The 27876-nt window shown below is 37.0% G+C and overlaps 1 protein-coding gene and 1 long non-coding RNA gene across 2 annotated transcripts; one reads left to right on the top strand and one right to left on the bottom strand.

Moving 5' to 3' along the window:
- Window positions 1-1527: 1527 nt before the first annotated feature.
- On the top strand, window positions 1528-27876 carry LOC136801929 (uncharacterized). Its single transcript, XM_067058626.1, has 12 exons — window positions 1528-1605; window positions 18264-18287; window positions 18978-19589; window positions 20109-20150; window positions 20332-20535; window positions 20888-21109; window positions 21775-21963; window positions 22435-22539; window positions 22992-23430; window positions 23764-23888; window positions 24094-24132; window positions 27787-27876. Exons 2-11 carry the CDS (start codon window positions 18285-18287, stop codon window positions 24103-24105), a joined length of 1953 nt encoding a protein of 650 aa, XP_066914727.1. The 5' UTR covers window positions 1528-1605; window positions 18264-18284; the 3' UTR covers window positions 24106-24132; window positions 27787-27876.
- LOC136801853 (uncharacterized) lies at window positions 3147-3719 on the bottom strand. Its single transcript, XR_010845924.1, has 2 exons — window positions 3594-3719; window positions 3147-3177 (listed from the first exon to the last, which is right to left on the bottom strand). It is a non-coding gene; the product is annotated as an uncharacterized lncRNA (long non-coding RNA).

Raw genomic sequence — 27876 nt, 5'->3', positions numbered from 1 at the left:
TACTGTTCTCAACTCTGGTCTCCCTGGAAGCATGGTCTTGTCCAGCAACTAGAAGAAGTTCAGAAATCATTCTTACATGAAATTCCATCCCTCAGACATCTTAATTATTGGGAAAAACTCAAATCAGTAAAACTGTATAGCCTTGAAAGACGGAGAGAGCGGTATCAAATAATTTATACCTGGAACATCATTGAAGGTAAAGTCCCGAATTTTGATTATGACGAAAGTAAAGGAGGCATCTCCTGCCATAGCAGAGATTGGGGAGAATTTGCAATCTAAAAGCTGTCAACATCAAACACAAAAACATCTGGAGGGGGAGTCTTTCCCAAGAAGGCCCTCGATTATTCAACATCCTTCCCAGAGCAATAAGAGATTTGACAAACTGCCCCAAAGAAGCATTCAAAAAACACTTAGACACCCTCCTCACAACCGTTCCGAATGAACCTCTGCTTGTCCATTTAACCTTAAGACAGTCGCAAGGAAATTGTCGAAGCATCGGACTCAACGAGTTGGATAAGCTGTTCAAGCAGAAGCTAAAAAGAGAGGTAGGTCGGTACACAATAACCTGATTTTTCAAAAAATCGGAAAAACTTTCGGGAAAGAATCGGGGAACATTGGAAAATCGGGAAAACTGCACGTAATCAGTGGATAAAAGAAAAAATTCACGTAACAACGCACAAAATAGCCCAGATTCACGCATTCACTCAATCAAAAAGTGGATTTTCACGTTCACGCAAGTTTTTCAATTCACACATTCACGCATTGTTTTTTTCAATTTTCACGCATTATTCACGCAACCAAAAATGTCCATTCATGCATTCACACAAACCTGTGGGGGGGGGGAGCGCTTTACTCATTTCTCCACAGCAGGAGGGAGGAGGGCAGGGGCGGGGATTATGGCAGCGTCAAAAGATTTACACAATTTTATAAATTATTTCTTGAACGTACAATCAAGGTCATAATATTTGAGAAAAAAATACACCGGAAAGTTTTTGAACCACAAGCGATTTGTAAGTGCTCTAAAGTAGGTTGGAAGGGTAGAGTTTTAACTCTGAGTTTTAACATGAGACTTAAGACTCCAAAAGTTCAAAAATAGTCCAATAAGGCTCAGAATATAGCCTGTAAGTCTGCCAACCCCTTCCAAATTGAAATATTCGATCAAATTAAAGAGATAGCCCAAAATCGACTTTCTCGCCAGAACTTTAAATTATGAAAAACGTTAGATAAAATAACCAAAATTATCATTATCAAAATATTATGACCTTTATTGTAGAAGCTCATTTTGGGCTCAAATAAAGGGTATCAGTGAGTAGAATATAGTACACTATATATAATGAAAAGAGTATAAATTTTCAAATTTTAATATTTTGAAAAGGAAAATTTTAGAAAGTCATTTTATCGATCACGGTCGGCTCCTTTTGCGACGCGAGGCCCTTTTCACAAAGGCCTAAGTGCGGACCCCACAATAGCCGAGCGGCGACGAAAAGAGCCAGGGACTTGGAGTTGAGATTCTAGTTCGGACCTAGACGGACCCAGGACGAGAATTCTGCACATGGTAAACTGGTAAACTTAGCCAATCTTCAAATTTCTATCAACATTTCGAGAGTAAGTAGAAAATAGTTTCTTTGTATTCTTGATAAAAGTTACACTTTATGTCAACAATCACTCCTATCCGTTTTCTGGTGGCAGCAATGTGTTTCCAATTAGATTCTTTAGTACACTTTCATTAAAAATCTTAAATTTATAGACCTTTTTTCAAAGAGGCCACCCTGTTGAATACTTATGTAGTCCTGCAGAAAAACAACGATAATACCATGCATAATTATTACAATATGCATGATACAGTAACTATGCATAGCTCTATTATCATTATAATAATAATGATAATAATATCTTTCTTTAATGTTGCAGGCTAGACTAATGTTAATTTTTCTTTCAGAAAAAAGACTATAATTTGTTTACCTTTATTCCTGCAGCTTCCCAACATCCAAGCTCTCAAACATCACAAGCCGAATGAAATTACTTTCGATTTCCCGTAGAAATTATGCGATGAAAAATCCGGGGGTCGAAGTATGAAGACTTTTTATTTCCGAACAAGTTATCTTTGCTTTTAACGAAATATTACTTTTCAATATATTTGCTAAATATAATGTTTGATTACAAAAATACTTTACACTGTATTTTAAGTTTGAAAAAGTCGATTCTACTATTCTACTTAGCTCTTTGTTTTCATGGCTAACCCCCGTCTCAAAAGAAAGAATCCCGAGATTTTTGCAGTCGGGCGTTAAAAAAAAAGGCGTTTTTATTTTTCCGCCCACTTACGAATTTTTCTTTATAATAGGCATTTAAAATATCAAATTAAAAAATAATAGTATAAAACAAAATACACTAGAAAAATAAAGAATTTACGAGTGTTATCAAGCCACCCAAAATGAACTTTCATTCGTCGCGCGTTATCGCAATTGTTGTATACGTCACGATCTATTGTCAACCATTATCCAATCCCGTAAGCGATTGAAGTGCCGTCAGTAATAATCTGAGAAGAGAACAATAACATTATGACATCACACAAATAAATTACGCTGGGAAAGTCCGCGAGGACAACATGCGGTCTTAACATTTTTCCCTCGCAAGTTTGGGGGGAAAACGAAAGTACTCTATATTTTACGTATGGGAAAGTGTAAGAAAGATTTACAAAATAGAAAAGTTTCGTTTTGGGGTAAAGAATCAGTATTGTGAATTTAAGCGAGTTTCTATTTTGCAATTTTTCTACAGAGCAAAATAAAGATTTTTTCTATTGTTCTTGCTCGATTGCCTCTAACGATAAGTTCTGTAGTTATGAGGTTATTGAGACAAAATGTGACGAATTTGCGCGGAAACGAAATTTAACATTAGTCTATGCTGTGTTGGGGTAACGTAATTACAAATCAAGTAAATTTATATAAACTAATAAAATCCAACAATATCAAAATAATAAGTAAAAACGACAAGATCCTTAGGGCCAATTACCTACAGATGTTACATGAGCATTTAGAGCCAACGTTTTATCTCTGTTTTAAATTTGGCTAGAGTTTGAATGTCATGTAATTTAAACTTCTTAGGTAATTGGTTCCACAATAAAGATGTGGAAGCCCGAAACAGTGTGGTGTGTTACAACGCTCTTTATTGATTCAGAGGCTAGAAAAATACAAAGAAAGCCTAATTAGAATTTAAAATAAAATAAAAATAGCTAAGTTCCGAATTCCGGAAATCGGTCAGTTCCGGATGGAAAGGGCCAATACCGGAATACGGAAAACTATACGGAACTCCAAAAGTAAAGTGGCCCTAGAGCAAACAGAGGGCAAATAGAGGCCAGAAATAGAGTATGAAGCCAATACGACCAAAGGACGAAATGTAATGCCCAAAAGACTAACGGTCTGTGACCAGAAAAATGGCTAGGAAAATGACTCCAAGTCGACTAAACGAAAGTCACAGACCAGGTCAAAAGGTGACCAAAATACAAGGAAAAATCTGAAGAATCCTAGAGAATCTAGTACCAAAAAAATGTATGAAAATAGGAAAAATTACAAGTCAAAAATATAGGAAAAACTTACTGAAACATAAGCTCCAAAGCACTGTGTATGGATGGCTCCACAGGAAATACCAAAATAAATTCTCAAGTAAATCCAAAATGAAAATCAATTCAATTAACTATAAAATGTTAACTGTGTGAATTTTCTCCAACGAGAAGTGAAAATGGAGTTTCTACAAACTCCTCAAAACGTCTACACGCTCTCATAACAATTTCTAGATTGAATTCAAAAGCAAAAAAGGGCGATAAAAATAGAGAAAATTGTGCATTGGAGCATTAAAAACTAATTAAATTAAACATTAAAACGCGATATCATACGCTAATTCCCAAATGGGAATATAGCTACCAAAACAACATACGTCATAATATGACAAGTCTCTTGAGGCCAATGTTATCATGGCCGCAACACATGGCTCCTCTCATATGATTCGCGATCATATGATTACTCCAAATCTGATGGCTCCTCGTCGGGGGTCGAACACTCAATCAATAACACTAATTTTGTTATTGGTCGTCTGTAAACATTTTTCCCAATTCGACAGTCTACCGAACGTACTGTGCCAGTGTCGTCTGGATACACCTTTTCAATCGTTCCCATCGGCCAATCGTTTCGTGTGTTTGTTAGTGTGTTGTCCTTTAGTAGGACTATGTCTCCAGATCGAAAATTCCTTTCTTTGGTTCTCCATTTGGTGCGGTGCTGCAATTGAAAAAGATACTCTTTCCTCCACCGCTCCCAAAACTCGTTTGCTAAGAATTGAATTCTTCTCCATCGTTTGCGAGAATATAAATCGGATTCGTCGAACTCTCCTGGTGGTGGTAAGACGACTTTGCTTTTCATGGTCAGCAAATTCATAGGTGATAGTGCCATTGGTTCTGTTGGGTCGCTTACGGTGTCGACAGTTAATGGTCTTGAGTTGATAATTGATTCTACTTCGACAAGCAGTGTTGTGAGGGTTTCAGTGTTGAGACTTGGTCCTTGAGATTTCAAGAGTGCAGCAAGGATCCTTCTGATACTTCTGATGTGACGCTCCCACACACCACCCATATGACTTGAGGCTGGGGGATTGAATTTCCAAATCCAATCACCGTCTTGCTCGTTCATGTATTTTGCAATTCTTTCGTGGTCCATTTCTGAGATAGCCTTCTTCAACTCTCTTTCGGTGCCAACGAAGTTAGTTCCATTGTCTGAGTGCATTGAACGAACTTTTCCTCGTCTTGAGATGAATCTTCTTAGAGTCATGATGAATGTGTCGGTTTCTAAGCTGGATGATACTTCAAGATGAACAGCTCGTGTTGAAAAGCACGTGAAGATAACTCCATAGCGTTTTAGTTCCCTCCTCAGCTCTTTGACGATGAATGGTCCGAAGAAATCCACCCCAACGTAAGTGAATGGTGGAGATTCGACAACTCTTGCTTTTGGTAGATCAGCCATGATCTGATTGGATGTTGATCCTCTGAGGTAACGACAAATGACACAATGGTAGATAATTTTTCGAACAAAGGTGTTTCCATTGACAACCCAGAAACCATGATTTCTCAATTCGTGAAGTGTGTGTAGACGACCTCTGTGAGCACACTTCTCGTGACACCATCGAACGATTGACTCAGATAACTCATGATTCTTTGGTAATAGAATAGGGTGTCTCAGTTGGAAGTCTAGGTTGGATCTCCGCAATCTTCCACCAACACGAAGTACTCCTGACTCATCAATGAAGGGATTAAGACTGGAAATTGGGCTGTGTTCCGAGACATGGTTTTGCTTCTGCAAGGCTGCAATTTCGTCTGTAAACTTTACTTGCTGGGTGGTGGTGATGATGAGCCTTTCTGCTCCATTTACTTCTTCAATGGTGGGATGAAGTGATCTTTCGATGTTTGGAGCTTTACAAATGATGCGTACGAAACGTACGATTAATGCTACGATACGACATAGCCTTTTCCAATTTGAGATCTGCTTGATTAACCTCAAAAACACATTATTTGTTGCATCTTTTATCATGATTGCGTTCACTTTCTTTAGTTCTGTATCGTTGGCGTTTAGCTTGGTTGAGGGCTTTGATTTCTTCCACATACTTTCGTCTTGCCAGAGGAATTCTGGCCCATGTATCCACATTTCTATCTTGTTTGCGTCTTTGGTAGAAATTCCTCTTGAGGAGATGTCAGCTGGATTGTCAGTCGTTTTGATGTACCTCCAGGCTTCAAGGTCAGTAGATGAATGAATAGTTTGGACACGATTTGCCACAAAAGTTTTGAATCTCTTGGTAGTGTTGTGGAGATAGCTCAAAACCACCTCACTGTCGGTCCAGAATACATGTTTGGCATCTTTGATTTGTACTTCTTTCTCGACAAGATTGCAGATCTTTGTGGACAATACTCCTGCTGTCAGCTCAAGCCTTGGTATTGATACAAATTTAATTGGTGCAACACGTGATTTGCCAATTACCAAGGAACAATGGATTTCTCCTTCTTGGTTGATTTGTCTCAAGTATGTCACTTGTCCATATCCTCTCTCAGAAGCATCTGAGAAGTGGTGGAATGATTTCTCAACTGGTGTACCGAAGTCATCTGGCTGATAACATCGTGGTATGCTGATCAATTTGATATCTTGAAGGTCGGAATACCATTTTGTCCAATCGGTTGCAATATCCTCTGGAATTTGATCATCCCAGCCATGTTGCATCTTGCACAAAGTTTGGAGAATAAGTCTTCCTTTCAGGATGAATGGTGATATCAATCCAAGAGGGTCATAGATGCTGCTTATCATAGACAACATTCCTCGTCTTGTCAAAGGTTTCTGCTTCAATTCTGTCAGATCGAATTTGAACACGTCATCAGTGAGATTCCAGGACACACCGAGTGCTTTGTCAGTGAGTCCACCCAGTAGGGATGCATCCTTGAGTGACGATCCAAGATCCTCTTTTGGTAGAGAATTGAGCACGGTTTGACTGTTGGTTACGAACTTTACGAGGTTGAATCCTCCTCGTTTACATAGCGATTTGACACCCTGTATCATTTCAATGGTTTCTTGTTCGTCATCTTCTGATTTCAACATATCATCGACGTAGAAATTGTTGAAAAGGATGTTTCGTATCTTGTCGGGGAAATCTTCTTGATTGTCGATGGCTGTTCTTCTGAGTGCATAACTTGAACAGCTTGGTGATGATCCTGCACCAAAGACGTGGACGTTCATTTCGTAGTCGATAGGTGTTGTAGTTAGATCGTTGTCTTTCCACCAAAGGAAGCGAAGAAGGGATCGTTGATGTTCAGGAACAAAGACTTGGTAAAACATAGCTTGGATGTCTGCCATTACTCCAATCCGACCTTGACGAAAACGTGACAGAACTCCAACAATTTGATTGGTCAAGTCTGGTCCGGTTAACAATTGTTTATTCAGTGATTGATTCTTGAACTCAGCTCCACAATCCAGGACGACTCGGACTTTCTCTGGTTTACGTGGATGATACACCCCATGGTGAGGAAGATACCAAACTTGCTTGTCATCTGGTAATGGTTTGGCGATTCTTGCATGACCATTCTTCAATATGGTATCCATAAACGTCATGTAGTGGTCGAAAAAGGTAGGGTTGCGTTCAAGCTTGCGTTTGAGACTTGCTAATCGTCTTTCTGCAATGCATCTGTTGTTTGGTAAGTTGCTTTCTCCATCTCTGAGTGGTAATGGAAGTACATAGTGACCATCCTCCATCGTTGTCTTTTCTTCCATGATGGACATAAACCTTTTGTCTTCGACTGACATGTGTGAATCTTCAAAGTCGATACGTTCGTTAGACTGGTTTTCGACAAAATCAGTGTTGTACAACGACTCGTACATTTCTCCAATGTCCATTTCTTTCACATTGGTCTTGAAAACGAAGTGATTACTCTTTGATTTTTCTGATATGTCAGTGACGATGGTTCTGTGACATCCAATTGATTGGCTCTTTGTGGAGGATTCTAATGGTCCAACGATGCACCATCCAAGAACGGTGCGATAAGCAAATGGACCTCCATCTTGACTTGGGATGACTTCGATTGGTTCGATAGCTTTGAGGCAGTCTGCACCGATAAGAAGCTCGACAGGTTGATGGTCATTGTCAGGTAAGCTATCTTTGATTTTGCTCAGGTAATCCCATGCTTTGATCTTGGATTTGGTGGCGATCTCATTTTGGTCGACTGGTAGATCTTCTCTTGAGAATGCTTTTTGACAGTGATCGTTTGGTTGCTGTTTAACGCTCTGACACTCAGCTCCTTGACGACGGTAGAATTGACTTCACCAGTTCCATTCACTGTGGTGATTGATAAGGAGGTGGTACGTCCTTTGATGTTCATCCGGTCAACCAAGGTATCAGCAATAAATGATGCTTGGCTGCAGGGGTCGAGCATCGCAAGGGTGTGTCTTTCTGATAAGGGATCGTCTGCATGTTTGATGCAGATTGGAACTACACACATTGATATAACTTCATGACAATTGGTTGCACGACAAGTTGTTGTTTTGGTTTGAGGTTGATCTGTGTCTTCCTTCACATCTTTGGTATCTTTGTTCATCTGATGATCTGATCTCCCTTGGTCTTTGGTATCAGTTCTATGGTCTGAATTGTCTCCATCAGCATGTGATGATGGTCGATCGTCTCTCTTGGTCTCTCTTGGTCGAAATTTGAAGCCGTGGAGGATAGTTGCATGCTTGGATCGACATACTTTACAGGTTCGTCGCTTTGTGCACGTTCGGGCGTTGTGATCATGAGTCATCTTTTGGAGACATCCAAAACAAAGTTTCTTTGATCTTATCATGATGCTACGTTGGTTGATATCCTTTGCTAAGATGACTGGGCAATCTTCTGCGTCATGTTGTTGCTCACAGAACGGACAGATTTTGATCCTTGGTGTTTGTTCGTTCTTGGTTGCAGCAGTCTTGAAGGAACGTCTTGAGTTTCTTGAATGACCTTTCTCCAATTGTTTGGGTGAAGAATCTTTACCGATAGCATGACGAGAGTACAATGGATCATTCACAAGGGTTGTTTCTTGCTCCATAAACGCGACAAAATGTTTCAAAGTTGGCTCCGTTGCATTTGATTGACGGAGTATCAAAGCTTTTCGATTCCATCTGTCGATGAGAGGTGGTGGTAACTTCTCCAATAGCAGCCTGATGGTTTCTGGTGAATCCAGGACGTTAGAGTGATCACAGTAGAAGGTCTGCCATTTGGTCAGATGGTTCAGGAATTCGCGAAAACCTTTAGGGTTGCTGAATCGTAATGATTGCATATTTTTGATTTGGTTGCGATATGCCGATAAAATCAGATGTGGATTTCCAAATCTCTTCTTGAGTATATCCAATGCGGAGGAGTAGCCATATGCAGACGGTAGTTGGATGCAATGTTTGATTGCTTCATGAGCTTCAGCTGTGGTGTACTTCATCAGTCTTGTCAGCCTTCCTCTAGGATTTGGGATTTTCGATTCAACTGCTTCCTTGAAAACAGAGATGAAATGTGCATAGTTGAGTGGATCTCCATCGTACGATTCCACGTCCACACGTGGTGCCTCTTGTTGTTTCAACATGGCAAATAGTAGATCGTTCGTCGACAGCGGTTCAGGAGACGTCCTTTTCGGTGACGTAATTGGTGAATAAGTCTCCATAATATCATCCATCGGTGCAGCCTGAACTGGTAAGCTTGAATGTTGAAATGGTTCTGTGTTAATTGATGTCATGGAATGGCGTGGATGTGATATCGCAGTCGGATTTTGCTTGGCTTGATGCATGTAAATCGATGGGTACAATTTTGTCTGTTTGGAACATTGAGATTCCGCAGGTGGCTCCTGCATGGCTTGGGTATTGACGGGTGATTGGTACATCCTTGACTGATCAATGTTGAATGTCGCCTCAGGTGGCTCCGGCAAGGCTTGTTTGATTGACGATAGGTGTCTCCTTGATGGATCAAAATTTATTGATGCCGCAGGTGGCTTCTGCATGGCTTGTCTACTGGTTGAAGATTGATGCGTCTTTGGTTGATCAAAGCGTGACGCCGCAGGTGGCTCCTGCATGACTTGTCTGCCGATTGACGGTAGGAGTGTCGACGATTGATCAAGGTGTGACGCCGCAGGTGGCTCCTGCATGGCTTGTTTTCTGGTTGAAGATTGATGCGTCTTTAGTTGATCAAAGCGTGACGCCGCAGGTGGCTCCTGCATGACTTGTCTGTAGATTGACGGTAGGTGTGTCGACGATTGATCAAGGTGTGACGCCGCAGGTGGCTCCTGCATGGCTTGTCTTCTGATTGGCGATAGAGTCTTTGTTGGATCAATGATTGTTGGTGCCGCAGGTGGCTCCTGCTTGGCTTGACTTGTGTCAGTTTGATCTTCATTCGAGGTTCTTGTACGAAGCACATCAATCCTTGCTGAAGATAATGCTATCTGACGTTGTAGTTTCAGTTCCTTTGTCCTTTGAGCATGGTCATATTCTTCTTCGATGAATTTTGACTCTGCTAGTAGTTCGGCTCGTTTGATCTCTTCTTCAAGCAGTTGATCAGAAAGTTGACTATGTCTCGATCTTGGTGAACTCCATGTTGGTGATGTGGATCCTGACTTCTTCGACGATTTGGAAGAGTGAGTGGATTTTGACAACTTGGAAACCATTGAAGAACTTGAAGAATGTGACGATCGTAAGGATTTAGGTGACCTTGATGATCGTGATGATTTAGAAGATTTTGATGATCGTGATGATTGCAAAGATTTACGTGATGGTGCAGTGCTTCTTTCTTCTTCTTGAAGATTTAATGTCTGTATTCTGTCGTAAACTGACTGTTTTACGACATTGATTTGATCATCAACTGTGGTAAACCAATACTGGTCTTCAGCCTTTTCGTGTGGGTCGAGTAACTCGTTCAGCTCATTGTGAGTGCCCTCGAAAGTTAATGCTGTCTCGTTGTACTGTTGAAGTCGACTCTTGATAAGACTTTGATCCAGCAGGGCTAATGTTTCCATCATAGACTTGCCTCGTTTCTCTAATCTGTTGAGAAGTCTTTTTCGTTCAGCAAATAAGTGTTGAATGCGTGATTTCTTACCCTTCTCAGTTAGTTGTCTTTCTCTTTTTGGGTAGCGACGTGTTGGGGATAGAGCTGTTGCACCAAGTAAAAGCGATCCTGTTTCATCATCTTGAGATGGTATGCTCTGTTTGTCATCAGGTTCCTCGACAACTTGGGTACCTGCACGACTAGCATCTCCCTCATCTCTGGGTTGATTGACTTCTATGGCGGTCTGGTCAACTTCTATGGTGGTCCGGTCAACATCTGTGGCGGTACGGTCAACATCTGTGGCGGTACGGTCAACATCTGTGGCGGTACGGTCAACATCTCCATCTCCATTGTGAACTCCAACGAGTTCTAGGGGGCGATCGACATCGTCTCCATTCATACTTATGTTTCACTTTGTGGAAGCCCGAAACAGTGTGGTGTGTTACAACGCTCTTTATTGATTCAGAGGCTAGAAAAATACAAAGAAAGCCTAATTAGAATTTAAAATAAAATAAAAATAGCTAAGTTCCGAATTCCGGAAATCGGTCAGTTCCGGATGGAAAGGGCCAATACCGGAATACGGAAAACTATACGGAACTCCAAAAGTAAAGTGGCCCTAGAGCAAACAGAGGGCAAATAGAGGCCAGAAATAGAGTATGAAGCCAATACGACCAAAGGACGAAATGTAATGCCCAAAAGACTAACGGTCTGTGACCAGAAAAATGGCTAGGAAAATGACTCCAAGTCGACTAAACGAAAGTCACAGACCAGGTCAAAAGGTGACCAAAATACAAGGAAAAATCTGAAGAATCCTAGAGAATCTAGTACCAAAAAAATGTATGAAAATAGGAAAAATTACAAGTCAAAAATATAGGAAAAACTTACTGAAACATAAGCTCCAAAGCACTGTGTATGGATGGCTCCACAGGAAATACCAAAATAAATTCTCAAGTAAATCCAAAATGAAAATCAATTCGATTAACTATAAAATGTTAACTGTGTGAATTTTCTCCAACGAGAAGTGAAAATGGAGTTTCTACAAACTCCTCAAAACGTCTACAGGCTCTCATAACAATTTCTAGATTGAATTCAAAAGCAAAAAAGGGCGATAAAAATAGAGAAAATTGTGCATTGGAGCATTAAAAACTAATTAAATTAAACATTAAAACGCGATATCATACGCTAATTCCCAAATGGGAATATAGCTACCAAAACAACATACGTCATAATATGACAAGTCTCTTGAGGCCAATGTTATCATGGCCGCAACAAAGATGCTCTAAATAAAGGATAAACCGTAAATACCAAAGGTATAGCGAGTAGCTTCAGGGAGAGTTAAGAGTGGATCTTAGTTTGTATACCACTGTTTTTATTTGAAAAACTTCTGCCATGAAGGTTGGACTCAAACCTTTGATTGATTTAAAAATTTCCACCATCAAATATTGTAAATTTTGGATGTGGATTTTTACAGTATTTGTACTGTTTAATAAAACTCCATAGTCTAAAGAAAAGTTTGAATGTACCACACGCAAAGCCTGTTTATGCACTTTGTTTATTTCATCGTTGGATGCTCTTGAGGAAAACATCCAAATGAGGGGGCAATATTTAAGATGACAAAGGATGTATGAGTTACAGAGTGTGAGAGCTTTTTCGGGATTCAAATATTTCCTTATCCTCTGAAGAGCTGTAGTATTCCTACTTACAGTAGAACATATTTTGTCTACATGTTGGTTAAAATTCAGTTTCTCATCAAAAATAATTCCTAGTATATAGCAAAACTGAATTTTTTGCTTTTATAGTAACATTCTTATACTTGATTGAAATATTAGAGTTATCAATATTTTTTCCTAACAGCATCATTTGGAATTTTCCTGGGTTTGCAACAAGATAGTTGGATTCGAACCAAGATATTAAAATAGTTAAATCGTTCTGCAATTTTTTCAAGACGATATTTTCAGTGGTTCCACAACTATCGATAGTGTTGTCATCAGCAAAATTGCAAATGTCGCATTACTCTACAAATTTAATTATATCATTGATAAAAATATTGAATAGTAAAGGACCTAAGATTGAACCCTGTGGTACTCCTGAAAGTATCTCAAGCCATTCGCTGAAAATTGATCCAATTTTGACCCTTTGCTTTCGTTTTTTTAGGTAATTATAGATAAGAAGCAAAGCTGGACCCCCGATTCCATAGGCTTGTAACTTTGCAATGAGTAACTCATGGTTCAGACAATCATAAGCTTTTGACAGATCCACAGGGCTCGAAATAACGGTCGGACATTGTCCGACCCAAATAGCTTCATGTCCGACCCAAAAATCATAATTTTCAAGCTAAAGCAACCCTGATCGGACATTTTGTCCGACCCACTTGAAATTGTTATTTCGAGCCTTGGATCCATAAGGACAGTGCCTACAACCTCATTTTTATCTAAACATGCTTGCCATTGAAAGAGTCATTGTTTTTATGGCTGGACTACATAATTATTCAACAGGGCGTCCTCTTTGAAAAAAGGTCTATTGTAGTTTGTGTTAGGCAGCAATCACAAATATCTTCATTTGGCGTTCTCGTTGGGTCTAAAAAGTGAGTCGGTCGGGAGTGGGTCATCAATATTTTCGGGTTTTCTTGAAGGAAACTGCCAGCCATGCCAGCCAGCAGCCAAAACAACTGCGGCTAGTACGGAACGCAGGTCCACAGGTCACAGGTGTTTCAGGGTTCAGGTTTCAGGGCCAGGGTTCAGGGTTTAGGGCCAGGGTTCAGGTTTCAGGGTTCATGTTAAAACTGTCTACATTGCAGACCAGAATGTTCCGAGGTATATTTATTCTGCAGACCATTTGCTAGAGTTTGTGTTTTCTTTTTAAACTTTTAATAGTTTGGTGGTGAACAATACTTTTTAAAATATGGGACAGCAGGTACTACTACTACTTTCAGCATTGCTTTGAGAATATTTCATAATTTAATTGACGTAGTAGAAATTATCTTTTTGTCAGTGTAGACCTAAAGCTCTAAAACAGCATCTAATAACATGAAAACCAGAATATGATTCTTCAATGAGAATCAAAACTATAAAGTGCACTTACAAAGATCAATTTGTCAGAATAACAAAATTAATAACCGCACTGTCATCATTTACAAAAAAACAAACGATTTCTTTCAAGAGCCTTGTAAACATTCCAACAACTTCCATCGAAATGATCTATCACAGCTCAGTCTACCATTTTTAGCGCGGTACGAGGATTGAGCCGAGAACGCTCCGCGCGAAAAACATCAATCTGTCAATCATTTTCTCAAGCGAAGAGTACACGAAGCGATTCTAGCTTAAAGATAGTGCCGCGGGTTATCAATGGATAGTATTCAATTATCATTATCCCTTTATTTTCATTCCTAGAATTTTTGCAAAAAAAGGAAAAATAGAAAAGTTGTATTTTTTACTGCTATTCACATACTGAATTTGAAAGATCTTCTATGTGGCGTTTTTTTGCAAACTTCAAAAAATAGATTTTTGTCCCGCCTTTGCGGGACTTTGGCTTAAGTGCTTGAGTGCAGCATAGGGTACAAAGTCCAAACATGCGTTTCCCGTAATTTTTGTGTGAAGAGTTAGGTGGACACTGTACAATAACATGGTTTTGAATAATGATTTTGAGATAAATTTCCTGTAACCTGCAAAAAACCGCTTTTCAATATCTTGTTTACAACTAGAATTATAAATTTTCAATGTTTGTTGTAAATTTACTCAGGCTAAATTTGTAGGGGAAAATTGCTCAAAAATTTGGACAAAAAATCAATTTACCCAGATTCTTGGAACGCTTATGACATGAAATTTTTTTTACCTGGTCAGTAATTCTCTAAATCATATTCAAAGTTCAAGGCGTAAAGCAAATGCCTTTTAGTCTATTTCTTTATTCAAAGTCAATAATTTTGCTGTTCCACGTGACAAGATGTCAGCCATATTTCAAATTTTTTTTTGGTATTTCAAAACCCCTATTACATGTGAAAAAAATGAGGTATTACTTATCGTGATATCTTTTATCAATCACTTTCTATTGCAATTTTAGTGAATCCAGTCAAAAATCAAATTTTTGTTTGCGTCATATATATAATAGCCGTGAAATCATGCGTCCGGAAAGGGTTAAGATTATTGAAATCATAAATCAAAGCATTGACCAAGAACAATTACTATTATATTGAAAAATGGCCCTGGCCCTGAAACCTGAACCCTGGCCCTGAAACCTGTAACCTGTAACTTGACCTGCGTTTCGTACTAGCCGAAACAACTGCATGTTATCGGTGGTTTCAAATTATGACCTTTGAACACTGTGACCTCAGACCCTAAATGGCGCATGTAATATAAACAAAGTCAAAATGTTGCTAATGCACTAGAAATTGCCCACAAAAAGTCGGCAATGATAAAATTTTTGAACGAAGGAAATGTCATCGACAACGACAGAAAATAAAAAGTCAGAGAAATTTACTGACTCACCGACTCAATTCTACTTTCGAGAGTCGGCCAGGCGACGTGAAATGAAGATATTTGTGATTGCCGCCTTAGTGTAAATCTAATTTACTATAAGATGGCAGTTCCTGTGATTTTTAACATATCTCAAAATGGGCAGAACTAAAACGCCTAATAAGTCAAGATCTGGGAACTAGAGGACCCCCATTTTCGTTTTGTTGTGACATATTAAATGGTTTCTTGCGTTAAAGACATTTATTGCCTTTAAATAATCTATTTTTAATTTTTTAACTGGTAAAAACTAATACGGTCCAAAAATTTGTCCCGTCCGCAACAGCACAAAAGTCTTAATTTCTCTTTTTTTGAGACAACTTTAATGTTCTAAGTGTATCAAGCCAATGAACTATAGGGAACCACATGCTTTTTGCAGCAGTATCATTTTTCTTGACTTTACATGTACTAGCTACGAGTGAAAAAAATTTTGTCCTGTTCGCAACAAAGTGTCCCGTCTGCAACATTTTTCTCAAGATTGAGGCTGTAACAAAAAAATTCTATAACAATCCAAGGAAGGCTATTTAGTAGAGTTCACAAAAATGTGAAGTTCTTAGAAATTGCATTTGCCAAAGTTGAGTTATGAATGGGTCCACAAAAAGTGCCTGATGCGGACAGGACATTGTACTATTTTTCTGCAATTCACCCCTGTAAATATTCTGGCTCAAAAGGGTCATTTGTAATCAGGTTTGTAATAAAATCAAGTCATGTCAAAATATTCTTGGTCAACTACTTCAGTTACCTGCTCCAATGAAACAGAGGCATACTCACTTATTTTAAATTTTCAGATCAACTGATTCTTATAAATAAAGCTAATATGAATGAGCAAACAAAATATTTTTTTCCTACAAAAAATGATGTCTCAAAAAAATCTGTGTTGTCTGTAAACTTTATAGAAAAAGTGCGGGAAAATAAAGTGAAGAAAAAAAAGGGAGAAAATATTTTCATGTCTTCAAAACGCTATAAGACAAAATGTTGAAATTTTTTTAACACCAAATTTTCAGATGAGGTCGAATTGGGCATGCTGATTATTTTAAAGGTATTTTCGAGCAATTTTGAGGTATATACAGTAAATATTAAGTATTAGGTAGTAAGTATTAAGTAGTAGGTATTAGGCGTTCTAGATCTGCCCATCTCAAAATGCTACGAGTTTAGCCCAAGAAAACTAGGGACCTTTACTATGGAAGCCAAGAGAAGAAGGGTCAGGGTGCAAAAGTTTCTAAAACCTGTCTCAATCTTTTTCAAGCTGTCGCAAACTTTTTCAAACCGTCGCAATAGTTTTTAAGCTGTGGAGATATTTTTCTAGTTGTCGTGATGTTTTTCAAACTGTTACAATATTTTTCAAGCTGTTGCATTTTAAAACTGTCAGTCTAAACTTAAACTCCTATATCAGGATTAGAAACTAGGCTAGTCTTACCTCTTTTATCTTTTCCTTTACAACAATACAATGCTGACAAGTTGATAAAAACACATATGTGTACATGTACATTGACAAGTAATCCCTGAGAGAAGTTTTTATAGAAATCTGCAACAAAAACGAAAGTGGTCTCTTCTACTGATTGCTTCTAGCAGGGCTCCTTTGCAGCTGTTTATCAAATTTCCACCAATGAGGTTGCCGCATTTCAAACGGCCCTTCTTTTTGGCACCCATGGCCTTTCAGTGCCTTGCACGACGGGCGGCTGTAAAATCCCACCCTTCATATATTTGTTTCAATCCATGATCCGTCGCTTAGGTTTTTTCTCATCTTCAATTTACTGAAGAAAGCGGGAATTTGATGCAAGAGTTAGATTGTCGACAAAATGCTGTAAAAAATCATTGAATAAAAGAAGAACTTAAAATCTTAAATATTTTCATTTTGAAGAACAGGTCCAAAAAAGTGAAACATAGAAAAGTTTCATTTTTCATTGCATTAATTGAAATGGGGAATTTGGAAAATTTTCTATGTTTTTTTTTTCACAAACCCCTGTAACTAAGGGCGAGCACCCCGTTGTTAAGATGTTGGCTTGAAATCGAATATGAAACCACTCAAAACAAAAGTAAAATCAGCCCGTGCTCAAAATCCTGTAATCTTGAAACGAGTTTAAGTCTATACTGACTGTCGAGTTTCCAGAAGGTGTTGCAATCTTTTTCAAGTTGTTGCGATATTTTTCAGACTGTGGCCTTTCCAGAAGCTGTCCAGAGCTGTCGTTAGATTTTTCAAGCTGTTGCGTTTCCAAAAAAATCGAAATATAAAAATGCCTGTGGGTGAATGTCGGGAAAGTTGCAATCACCATTTTATACAGGCTCACATGCACCACCCCACTTATTTTATTGTAAACAAAATTTTGTCTTTTTCATACCACAGTTACCACAGAAAAAGACCTCACATTTGTTCTTAGAGGCCCATGGCGCACCTTGTTGAACCTAATCCTTTATAATAAATATGCAAAACATTGTCAAAGACAAAGGGGATTCCCTGGCACGAATACACATGAAAACGCAACAGTTTCTGAAAACACAACAGCTTCTGGATATGTGACAGCTTGAAAAATATAGCAGCAGATTGAAAATTATTGCAACAGCTTCTGGAAATGCGAAAGCTTGAAAACATTGTGACAGTTTCTGGAAATGCAACAGCTTGTAAAGGACCACAACAAATTGAAAAAGATTGTGACAGTTTGAACAAGATTGTGACAGGATTTTAAAATTTCTGTGCACTGACCTTTTTTGGCTTCCATACATGGCGAGTCAAAGCAGAAATAAATACTATCTTTTTAAAACAACACTATCTTGAGGTGCCATTCAAGCGCTGTCATGAAAATAGGGTTAGCATTGATTATAGGAACATATTGTTTGAATTGTATGCTTTTTTGATTGACAGTTCTTTTGATCCAATTATAAAAAGGGGATGAAAGTTTTCATCAAAGAACACCTATTAGCATTTTATAAGGCATTTACCCTTGTTTGTCACTGTGTTTACTTGTTATTTTTAGCGTGCTTAGTTTAATTTTTAAACCTATAAATTATACTTTTTCTGATTTTTATCATGAATTGAATCCTCCCCAAAGTTTTTTAAGATTTAGTTTGTTAGTATTATGTTTTGTCGCAGAAAAGAGTTTAGGGTTAATTCTGCTTTAATCATTACAATGTTATGCTCAATGTAAACCAGTTAGGTCCATAAAGGTTATCACAAATTGTTTTCTTTCATTTTAGAGTTATCAACAAGGCTCAAAGATGGTAAGTTTTATAGATATTCATTTGTATATATCCACTGATCTAATTTTTCTAGGTTCTAATTTCGACTCATATAAATTTGAGGTTACTGAGATTATTCATAGTTCGTCCCCCCCCCTTTCTTAAGGGGGGGGGGTGACACCTTCCGAAAAAAGGAAGAAGGGGGGTCAGAAATTTTCATGAAAAAGGGGAGGGGTAGCATATATATTGTAGATTATTTTCAATCACTGTTATGAAATTTGGTCTTCATGAAAGAAAGTTTTCTGTTAGAGTCGTTTGAGTAAAAAAGAAGAAAGAAGTTTATTATTTTACTTTCTCTATCTCTAAAGATATTTCACATATATTTGTTAGCTATTTTTGTCCAAAATTCTTGGGGGATAGGCATTTTTAAAGGTTAGGGGGGATGCCAAGAAGGGTGGATCAGACCCCTTTTTGCACTATGTTATTACTTGGATTCTGCTGGGGAAAATTATCTGACACATTATAAATTTACATATGAACGATTTCGAATGGGGTGACTCAAATTTAATTTAGATTCTTTGTAACTACTGAATGAAAAAAGAAAAAGATTGATTTGACCAATGAACGTCTCATAAAAGTCTTATAATAATCTTTTTTTTTGGTTTCAACTTCAAATCTCTGTTTCTCACCATCTTATCCTGAAATGAAAAAATAGTTTTTTTCTCATTTTAGTCAAGATACAACCATTCACGATCAAACAACTTTCCCGTTCCTCCAAGACCATCAAACAGACACATTGATGGGTCTCCTAGACGGTTCAATGCACATCAAATGCACAATGAACATAATCGTTTCCAAGATGATAATATTCAAGGTTTACTTGCTATTCAAACTAAACCTCCAGATCTAATGTCTTCGACCCAAGCAGTTACAAACCTTTTAATGAACACTACCCTTCAGTCAGACTATATTAATTCACCAATAAGTACTCGTGGCCGTGGACGTGGTAGAGGTAACTTGAGACCCGAACACAGACAACCATTAAGAGGAACACCCACCTTGATTTCACAAACAAGGAGTCCAGTCCTTAGAAATAGAAATACACAAGCTCGTGGCACACTATTTAGAGGTGCACCAAATAGAGGTACAAATAGAGGAACACCAAATCGTACTTCCTTTGATAGAAGGAAAAGTTTTGAAGACCGTAGAAAAAGTATCGAGGATAGAAGGAAAAGTAATGAGGTCAGGCGCAGCAGTGCTGATGGTAGTAACTCATCCAGTAAAACAACAACTAGCCAATGTATTGAAAATTCCAAAGAGGCACCCTTAACTGATATGGAAAAGGTGAGCTATATTGACGTTATTTTTATTCTGGTAATACCAATCAGTGCCAAGAAGCAGAATTATTTTGTAATGTTATTAGTAACGAAATTAACAAACTGAACAAATTTGAAATCAGGATTTCAAAATTTAAAACTTGAAACTTACACATCTAGCACAAGAAAAAAAGCTAAAAAATGATAAAAAGTTTAAAGATTCTGAAGTATATTTCAAAATTGCCTTGCTTTTTGCTTGATGTTGATTTTTATGTTAGAAATCTCACGTTGTCTGACAACGCCAAAATGAGTGATTTACCGTCGGGCACGAGAAGAGACAACGAGAAATTGGGGTTTACTCAGAGTTTTGACAAGTTTTGACAGCTCAAAGGTGTGAATTTGATGTTTTCACGTTCTCGTTGTCGTACTCGTTGTGATTGCGGAAAGTGCCTATTTTATCATCTTGTGGTCACCTAAATTCACGTAAAAACTGTACCAATGTATATTTTAAGTGATTACACTGATAGATTTTTCCTTTACCTTTTAGGAAGCAATGAACTTTGATCTACCTCAACTGTTTTTCGAAAGGGTAATTTTTACTTTTCTATTAAAATTTGCTCTGAATCAAGATCTCGAAAAATACAAACAGAGTTCCTGTTGCATTTCCATAATTCAGTGCTAAGATTACTTCTAATTAATTTCAGTCTGGCAAGTTTTAATTTTTTAGTTAATTTTTAGTATTTTGTTTTGTTATTGATTTTCATTGATAGATCAAACCTTTGACAATGACACAAGTTGCGCTTGATGCTGCCCTTGATTATACACGCAAAGAAATGGACAAAAAGCGAGGTGGGAATACACCTCTAAGCAATTTGAAATTCAAAGAAGGAAATCAAGCCTGTAGAATGTGCAGAGAAAACTTCAAAAACGCAGATGAATATTACGCTCACAATAAATCTTTCGAGCACAAAGAAGTAAGTATTTTCAAGTCAAAACTTCTAAATGTTTTACATGGAAACCATCACATTTGTGGATGTTTTTTTTATTTCTAGCTTGATAGAGGAAGATTTTGTCTCTTTTTATTGGAACTTGCTCAAATAGTATACCATAAATTGAAATTTTATTTTTATTTTGTATATAAGTATCAAGTATTGATCTCATCAAAAGAGAGAAAATTTTTAATTTTTAAAACTATTATGAATCCTACTTTGGATCCTGCCTCAACATCTCACCATAAACTACATTTTTGCATCTACAAAAATTTGTACCTTCTGTGTATAATGAAAAAATGACTAACTTGTACTCTTTTGTCTTCCTATAAAACAGTTGGAACACTTGTGCAAGGTCAGGAAAGAACAAGCTCGGTTAATCCTTCAAAGAAAAATCACCAGGCTATCCAAAAACTTTAAAGAAGCGTCGAAGGAAGAGCAGTCACAATCATCAAGTCAAAAATCATCTTTATTATCACCAAAAGGAGAAAATAGCAAGAAACCAATATCCAATGGAAGTGTTTGCCCCCCTGATAAAGATATGGCACTTATATTCAAGGTAAAGTTTGTTTGAAATTTTTCTTTTTGTAGTTATTCTTAATTGTAGTTTTTCTCTGCAAATTAAGTTATAAGATTCCCTTTGAAGTTTAAATACATTCGAGTTACTAAGACGAGTTGGCAATAGCATGTAAAAGTAGGACATGAATCAGGAAGATTCTTCTAATCTTAATTGTTCTTCTACTCTAATTTACATAACTATCCTTTGGCTTTGTCATAGTGTTACTCCCCTTTTTTTTTAAAGGGGGATCCAACTTTTCCAGAATGCAGAAGTGCTTTATAGGAGGGATAGGAGATTTTACAAATAAAAAGGGGTTTGAAATTTTAGGGGGGATCAAGTAAAAATCCCCCCTGTAGGGGGGGGGGGAAACAACTTTTGGTCAAAATATCTATCATATTTTATATTGATTAAGATTTGCTGTGGGACAACTAAAAAACAACGTTTGTTTATATTTTTAATACAAACTTATATTTTTTTCGAAATTTATAGCGGTAAATTTTAGTTTCAATCTGTCATTTGTGTAAAAACCAGGCGAGCCGCTCAAGGTCGCGCAACTTTGGTAGGATTTGTTGGCTTCAAATCCTACCAAGGAGATTCGATTCTAGCCCTTCGGGCTTATACTTCATTGGTTCAGACCCCTCTGCACACTATGTTTGTAATTTTAGGCTGAAAATGAACTGAACTTAAAGCCAACCACAATGGAACTGGATCCTTACATTTTGGGTGTCTACGAAAGTGTAATGAAGGAATATTGGCCCAGCCCAAAAACTGAACTCTATTGTAGGGTTTGCAATTACCAAGAGTTCAAAAGTATGACCGATTTTGAAGAACATAAGAAGATGCCTAATCACATTGTAAGTTTATGTAAATCTGAAGAAATCCTCGTCAATCATAAATGGAATTTTTTTGTTCGTTACAAATTATGATATCAAAATCGTGCTTATACCGGTTGACCCACAAAAAGGCCAAATTTCATTGCTCAACCAGAGACTACACATAATATTTGTGAGCAATATTCGGCAATATAGTTTTCGAACCGTAATGTACGGAAACTGGTGATCTATTATAAAAAGGAATTTTTTTCTGAAAGCCAATCCCCCTATATTGTCGGAATATTGCAAATCAAGCTGACAATATATTGCAGACACCTTTTCAATATATTGCTGGCATTCAGCAATATTTTATCAATATATTGCAGAAAATGTTCATCAACATCCGTTTCTAGTTTGTAAATAGAAATTATTCTTTATGGCCAGTTATCCAATGCTATTGATATTTCTTTCCATTGTATTCTCTCTGTATATTATTATTTGTAAATATTTTAGGACCGACAAGCATGCTATGATGATGCCTTTTGCTTGTATTGTCAAATTCACAGTGGAAATGCTACAAGTATGAGAGAGCATGAAAAATCGATTGAACATGAAGAGGTATTATTTAGGGACTGTCTTTACACTTGACGTGGTGTTTGTTTTTTCGACATAACTTTTTTTCCTGAAATTTTTTCATGATAAAAGTATATATTTCCTGAAAGCCAATAAAATTATATATCAAATGCAATCAATTAGGATTATTATGCACAAAGTGAGTAGATTATTACAAGGCTTTGAAAATTATAACGTTTGTTAACTTCAAAGAGTTCCACCTTCCCAACCACTTTCCATTTGATTTTTTGCCTTCTAACTAAGCAAAAGTTGTTCTAAAAAAGGTTGCCTCAAAAAGCAACACGGTTTTAATCATTTTGGCTAAATAACCAGGTCAGATTGTCACATCTGACAATTCTTTCTAAAGCAGGGAGTAGCGTGCACAGAATGGATGATCTGTAATGAGATTTCGATTTTCTTCTTCATTGAATTATCATCATTTGTTTTAATTTAATCAGATAAAGAACCGAATGGATAAAGCCAAACAATGTGCCATTGAACACTGGCATCGAATCAACAACTTTGAATTACCAGAACACTTTAAAAAAGAAAAAGAAAAGGCAGAACAACAGATAGGTACTAAAAGAAGTGCCCCATATCCACCAGAAAAATCCGATCAAAGTCCAACAAAAAGACAAAACCTATCATCTCCTACATCTACACATAAAACGCCCTTACCGCCACCGCCTACTCCACCCGCCGTTAAATCTCAAGCCGCCAGAACTATTGAAGTGTTGGTATCAAAAAATAACAAAAAATCAGCCGAATCTAAAAGTAATGATAATCAACAATCCACTGAAAGCTCTGACTCGGATAAAAAAACAGACTTTAAACCAGCACCAAATCTTCGAAGAATCCCCAAGCTACACGATCAACCCCTGTTACCAAGAGAAAAAGGTATAGAGTTCTTCCTTCTTACAGCGGCTTGAGAACATAACTTAGGAATTTATATTTATTATTCAATTTGCCACTAACAATGATCAAAAACATATAACTCAGTTCATTCGATGGATCAAATCCTGTGAAAATGAATTTGTAGATAAAAATATTTTACAATCAAAGGAGCCTCAAAAAAGACAAGTGGGTTTGCTCACACAGTTCAATTTTCAATTATTTTTTCAATGCTCTTTGGAAGATTACTCGTTGGAATAATACCATTTCTAAGTTGAATATCTCTTTTAAAACATGATAGTTGTAGATAACTTAATAATTTAATTACAAAAATTTCAGTGTGGTTCGTCCCAGTCAGTGCAGTTATGTGTGTAGCATGTCAAGTTTTCGTTGAGGAAAATAAACAAAAAGCCCATTGTAGAGAGATCATTCACAACACCAATGTCATCAAGTTTAAACGACAGGTAATTTATTTCTTTCAACGCTTACACGTCATAAAGTTAATATCTCGTGTGTGACTGTTCTTTTTTACCAGAGGGAGGATTTTAACAATTCTATTAATTTTTGTTTACTTTTATTTGGGCAGGTATATGCACTTTAGATTAATAAAATAGTTCAATGGCAATTGGTCACTTTGACTATAATGTTTTGTTCCTTTATTTTTTTCAGCTCAACATGTGAAGGCATCATTGATAAAAGTCTTGGGTGGTAAGATTCCCTCCTTTTTTGGTAACAGCGTAAGTTAATCTCACTCACACAGTCTGAATAACTTATTCTTTACAAAAATTATCATCAGTCATGTGCATTGTCTGGCGTGGTGCATCATGTACAACAACAAATTCAAGATGCTGCATTTCTACTACCGGGTGCGCCACAAAAAGGTTTCTCTCTTTAAAACTAATTTTCTAGAAATCTAAAAATTTTAAAAGAACCATTCCTATTTCATTGGAAAGAAGAAAGATAAACTTAAATTTTGATGGGTCATTTAGTAAATTCGATTCATTAGATCAAAAGTTATGCTCAATTGAATAAAAAAGTTACTTTCAGAAAGTGCTCAAAAACGTCGAAAATCGACCTATCAAATTTTTAGATTGAAATTGGTAATTGCAATAGCCTTTACATGATTAAAAGCATTTTCAGTAATTAACGAAACTGAAATGCCGAGAGGGTTTAAATCTTCATCAAAATCACTTTAATTTACCTTTACCGAAATTTTCCTCCGATTTTTTGTTTTAGATTGGATAAAGTCTATGTAAAGCCGGATATATCTCGAAACCCATATTTCATGGATTTTTATAAATTTTACCAGATTTTTTGGCCTTTTTGAACAAATGTTCCTTCTAGTATTGAAATACAACCTTCCTTTACATAACAAAAGCTCATTCAGACAGCTAATTATCATTTTTAATGACTGAAACGAAGATGATGATGTATCAAATAATTATATGCTTCTGTTTCATTTGATAGGTAAAATTTTAACGTTTTTGAGCACTTTCAGAAAGTAACTTTTTTATTTAATTGAGCATTACTTTTGATCTAATGAATCGAATTTGATAAATGACCCATCAAAATTTAAGTTAATCTTTCTTCTTTCCAATGAAATAAGAATAGTTCTTTTAAAATTTTTAGATTTCTAGAAAATTAGTTTTAAAGAGAGAAACTTTTTTGTGGCGCACCCGGTATTACAGCAGGGCTACCATCGGAATAAATGATTCATTCATGCTGGACCTCTATCCATCGTTAATTGATTGGTTAAACGTTGGGCAAGGATCTAGCAATAGCAATTGGTATTTGTCCAGACTCAGCTTATTCTCGATGATAAATATCTTTGTACTCGTTACTTCACATCTTCCCTTGAAAAGCTACAATACTCACACCAATCGATGCTTAGTTAATTTCGTCCTTTTGTTTTGTCGTGGATATCTTTGAGCAGATGGAATAATATAAAGAGATTCTTGCACATCATTTTCTTTCAATTAATTTTGCTCTATCGTTCTAATTCTTCTGCGACTTTACGATTAACACTTGACAAAAAGTGGCTAGAGAATCCATAATCTCTAGGGATAGTGTCCCAGCATTCAAGGTGCTTTCTTTTTTGTTAACTATACCATTGTGGATATTTCATGCTAAACTTTACCTTAACCATAATCAATTCTTGCTCGTTTGTTATAAAGCATTGTCTGCCCTCAATATCTTTTAGTTCTGTTCGTCAGTTCACCACGAATTGCAAGGAAACTTCGTCACCTGTCGGCCACAAAAGCTTGTAACCTTTTCCACCGAATCAAAGCAATTCATAAATCTTCCTTTATATGCAAGCTACTATTTTTGCTTGCCTTTCCAGCTCTTTCCTTTCAGTCCTGCAATACTTGGTAAAGTTTTAGTTTGAGTCATAACACGTCAGAGCAACCATACCCGCCTTACCCACATATACACTTCATTTCACACTTTGTGAATATATCCACGTGCCACGTCTGTTCTTTCAAAATTCTTCAGCTAAAATTTCAAAAACTAATGGATGTTTATTATGTCTTCCACAAAAGGGTATACTGTCTCATTGAATCATATTGGTGTAACCAACTCGAAGCTTTGGTAGAGTCATAATCATAATAATTCTTGTTGTCAATAACCCAAATAATCTATCAAATGCAGTTTTCTGTAAAAAACCATGGCCTTTTTATCGCTGAATAAGCCTTGCAATTCTAGGTTTTTGATATGTGTTTGATTCTTCTGTAGGTGTGTTGTCACATGCTGGTTTCCCCTTGATTTTAAACCAGATTTGTGTACATCTCGTTGTAGCTCCTTTTTCCGTCAGTCGTTGCTTCAGTATGTACCGTTGTTGAACGTGCCATGCCGTGACGCTATAAGGATTTTAGGAGTTTTGCTGTTGGTATAAAAAATCGGTTTATATTTCAGTGTCAGCAACCTTGTGCGCCAATAATGTCCATCTATATTTAATATTTTTAATATTTGGATATTGCTGATTTATCGCCCTTTGGTGGTTTTAGAACGGCAACAAACTCTTTGTTCAATGTCATAGGCGAATTGTCACCATGAAAATATTGCAAATCGACACTGTTATTGAATGATACTGTTTTCCTTGAAATTTTGTTCCTTAGCTTTGAATTAGATGATTTATCGATATTTTGGCCCTGAAAACCGAAGATATCAGCAGCTCCATTCAGTTCTCCGGATTGCGACGAAAAATCATTGTCAATCATTGTTCTTTTAATCTTCAAAATCGAGTCTTTGGCTGGCATTGATCGTGTGGATTTTTCTCCTGAAAGGCTGAATTCTTTAAAACTTTTTTCATCGACTTCTGCTTTATTAGCAGCTGTAGTTCTACAGTATCCAGACATCTCTTTGATGCAAGATATTGGCAAGTCAAATGATGCTGTTATCTGTCTTCCAGACCTATCAGCATTCTCTATGCCAAAATCATTTGGTTGCGATAAAACTAATAATATTTCTGTGGAAGATGCCTGCATTTTCTTATCTACAGATCCTTCTGTTTCCAGCCTTCCAATCGTTTTGACATGAAGTTTTCCACTGTGCTATGTAGTTTGTTCCCTTCAGGAGATCTTAATATTTAATTTTGATTATGGAAAAAATAGAAAATGAAAATATTTTTATGACGTACTTCTGTTTAGTTTCTCATTTCCACCTTTTCTTCAAAAACTTTAAGCGGATTTCCTAGGAGAAAGTATCCTTTATCCATTTTCTTACAGTTTCTCTTCTTATCATTTTTACATTTCAATCTGTTTATCCAGTGTTTTTTGCTCCATCTAAGTATTTCTCCCACCTGGTCTAGCACAAATACTAATACAGACCTTTAAACACTATTCTGATCTTCTGATTTTGTGATAGAATGATCTTATACGAGGCTTACCAAATTATAAGTAAATCTTTTAAATCGAGTTACTTGTGTTGGCACTCTTTGTCAATACACCAACTGTCAAAGCACGAACCTTCGAGTTCTCGTATTGCCATTTGTCATATACCTGTTATCGGTCGATAAATTTCCAATATAAGATTTTTCGATCAATTACTAAATGTAATCTATAAAAGTCAATTAACACTTTAAGCTCTTTGATTCACTAATATTTCTACACCCTACACCCTCGCCATTATCCCAGAGAAGCTGAGCAAGTACAAGGCCTTAGCGCCACAATCCAGAAGTTCCCGACTCGCTCCTTCAAATGTTCTTTTCAGCTCATAGATAACCAGGCCTGCTGTTAGCCTGGACCCCGTGAAAGACTTTCGACATCCACCCCATCCAGCCTATTCATTGACCTTGCTTTTCGCCCATGACTGCGTTCACTTCCCCCATTTCTTCAATCTCGTTCCTTACTATTTTACTTACAGGTAGGAGGTAGAAGATAGATATTCGTTTAAGAATATTCATTGATGTTCCTATGCATTTGGATGTCTTCCTCTTCTCTCCAATAAGAGTTC

This window comes from Clytia hemisphaerica, unplaced genomic scaffold (genome assembly GCF_902728285.1).
Source record: "Clytia hemisphaerica strain Z4C2 unplaced genomic scaffold, Clytia hemisphaerica genome assembly, whole genome shotgun sequence".
NCBI lineage: Eukaryota > Metazoa > Cnidaria > Hydrozoa > Leptothecata > Clytiidae > Clytia > Clytia hemisphaerica.
Note: the sequence above shows the minus strand (reverse complement) of the source record. Positions and strands in the feature narration are given on the sequence as shown.

Coding starts and splice junctions, on each gene's coding strand:
- LOC136801929 (XM_067058626.1), top strand. Junction 21,964..22,434: donor AGAAGATGCCTAATCACATT/GTAAGTTTATGT, acceptor TAAATATTTTAG/GACCGACAAGCATGCTATGA. Junction 23,431..23,763: donor CCTGTTACCAAGAGAAAAAG/GTATAGAGTTCT, acceptor CAAAAATTTCAG/TGTGGTTCGTCCCAGTCAGT.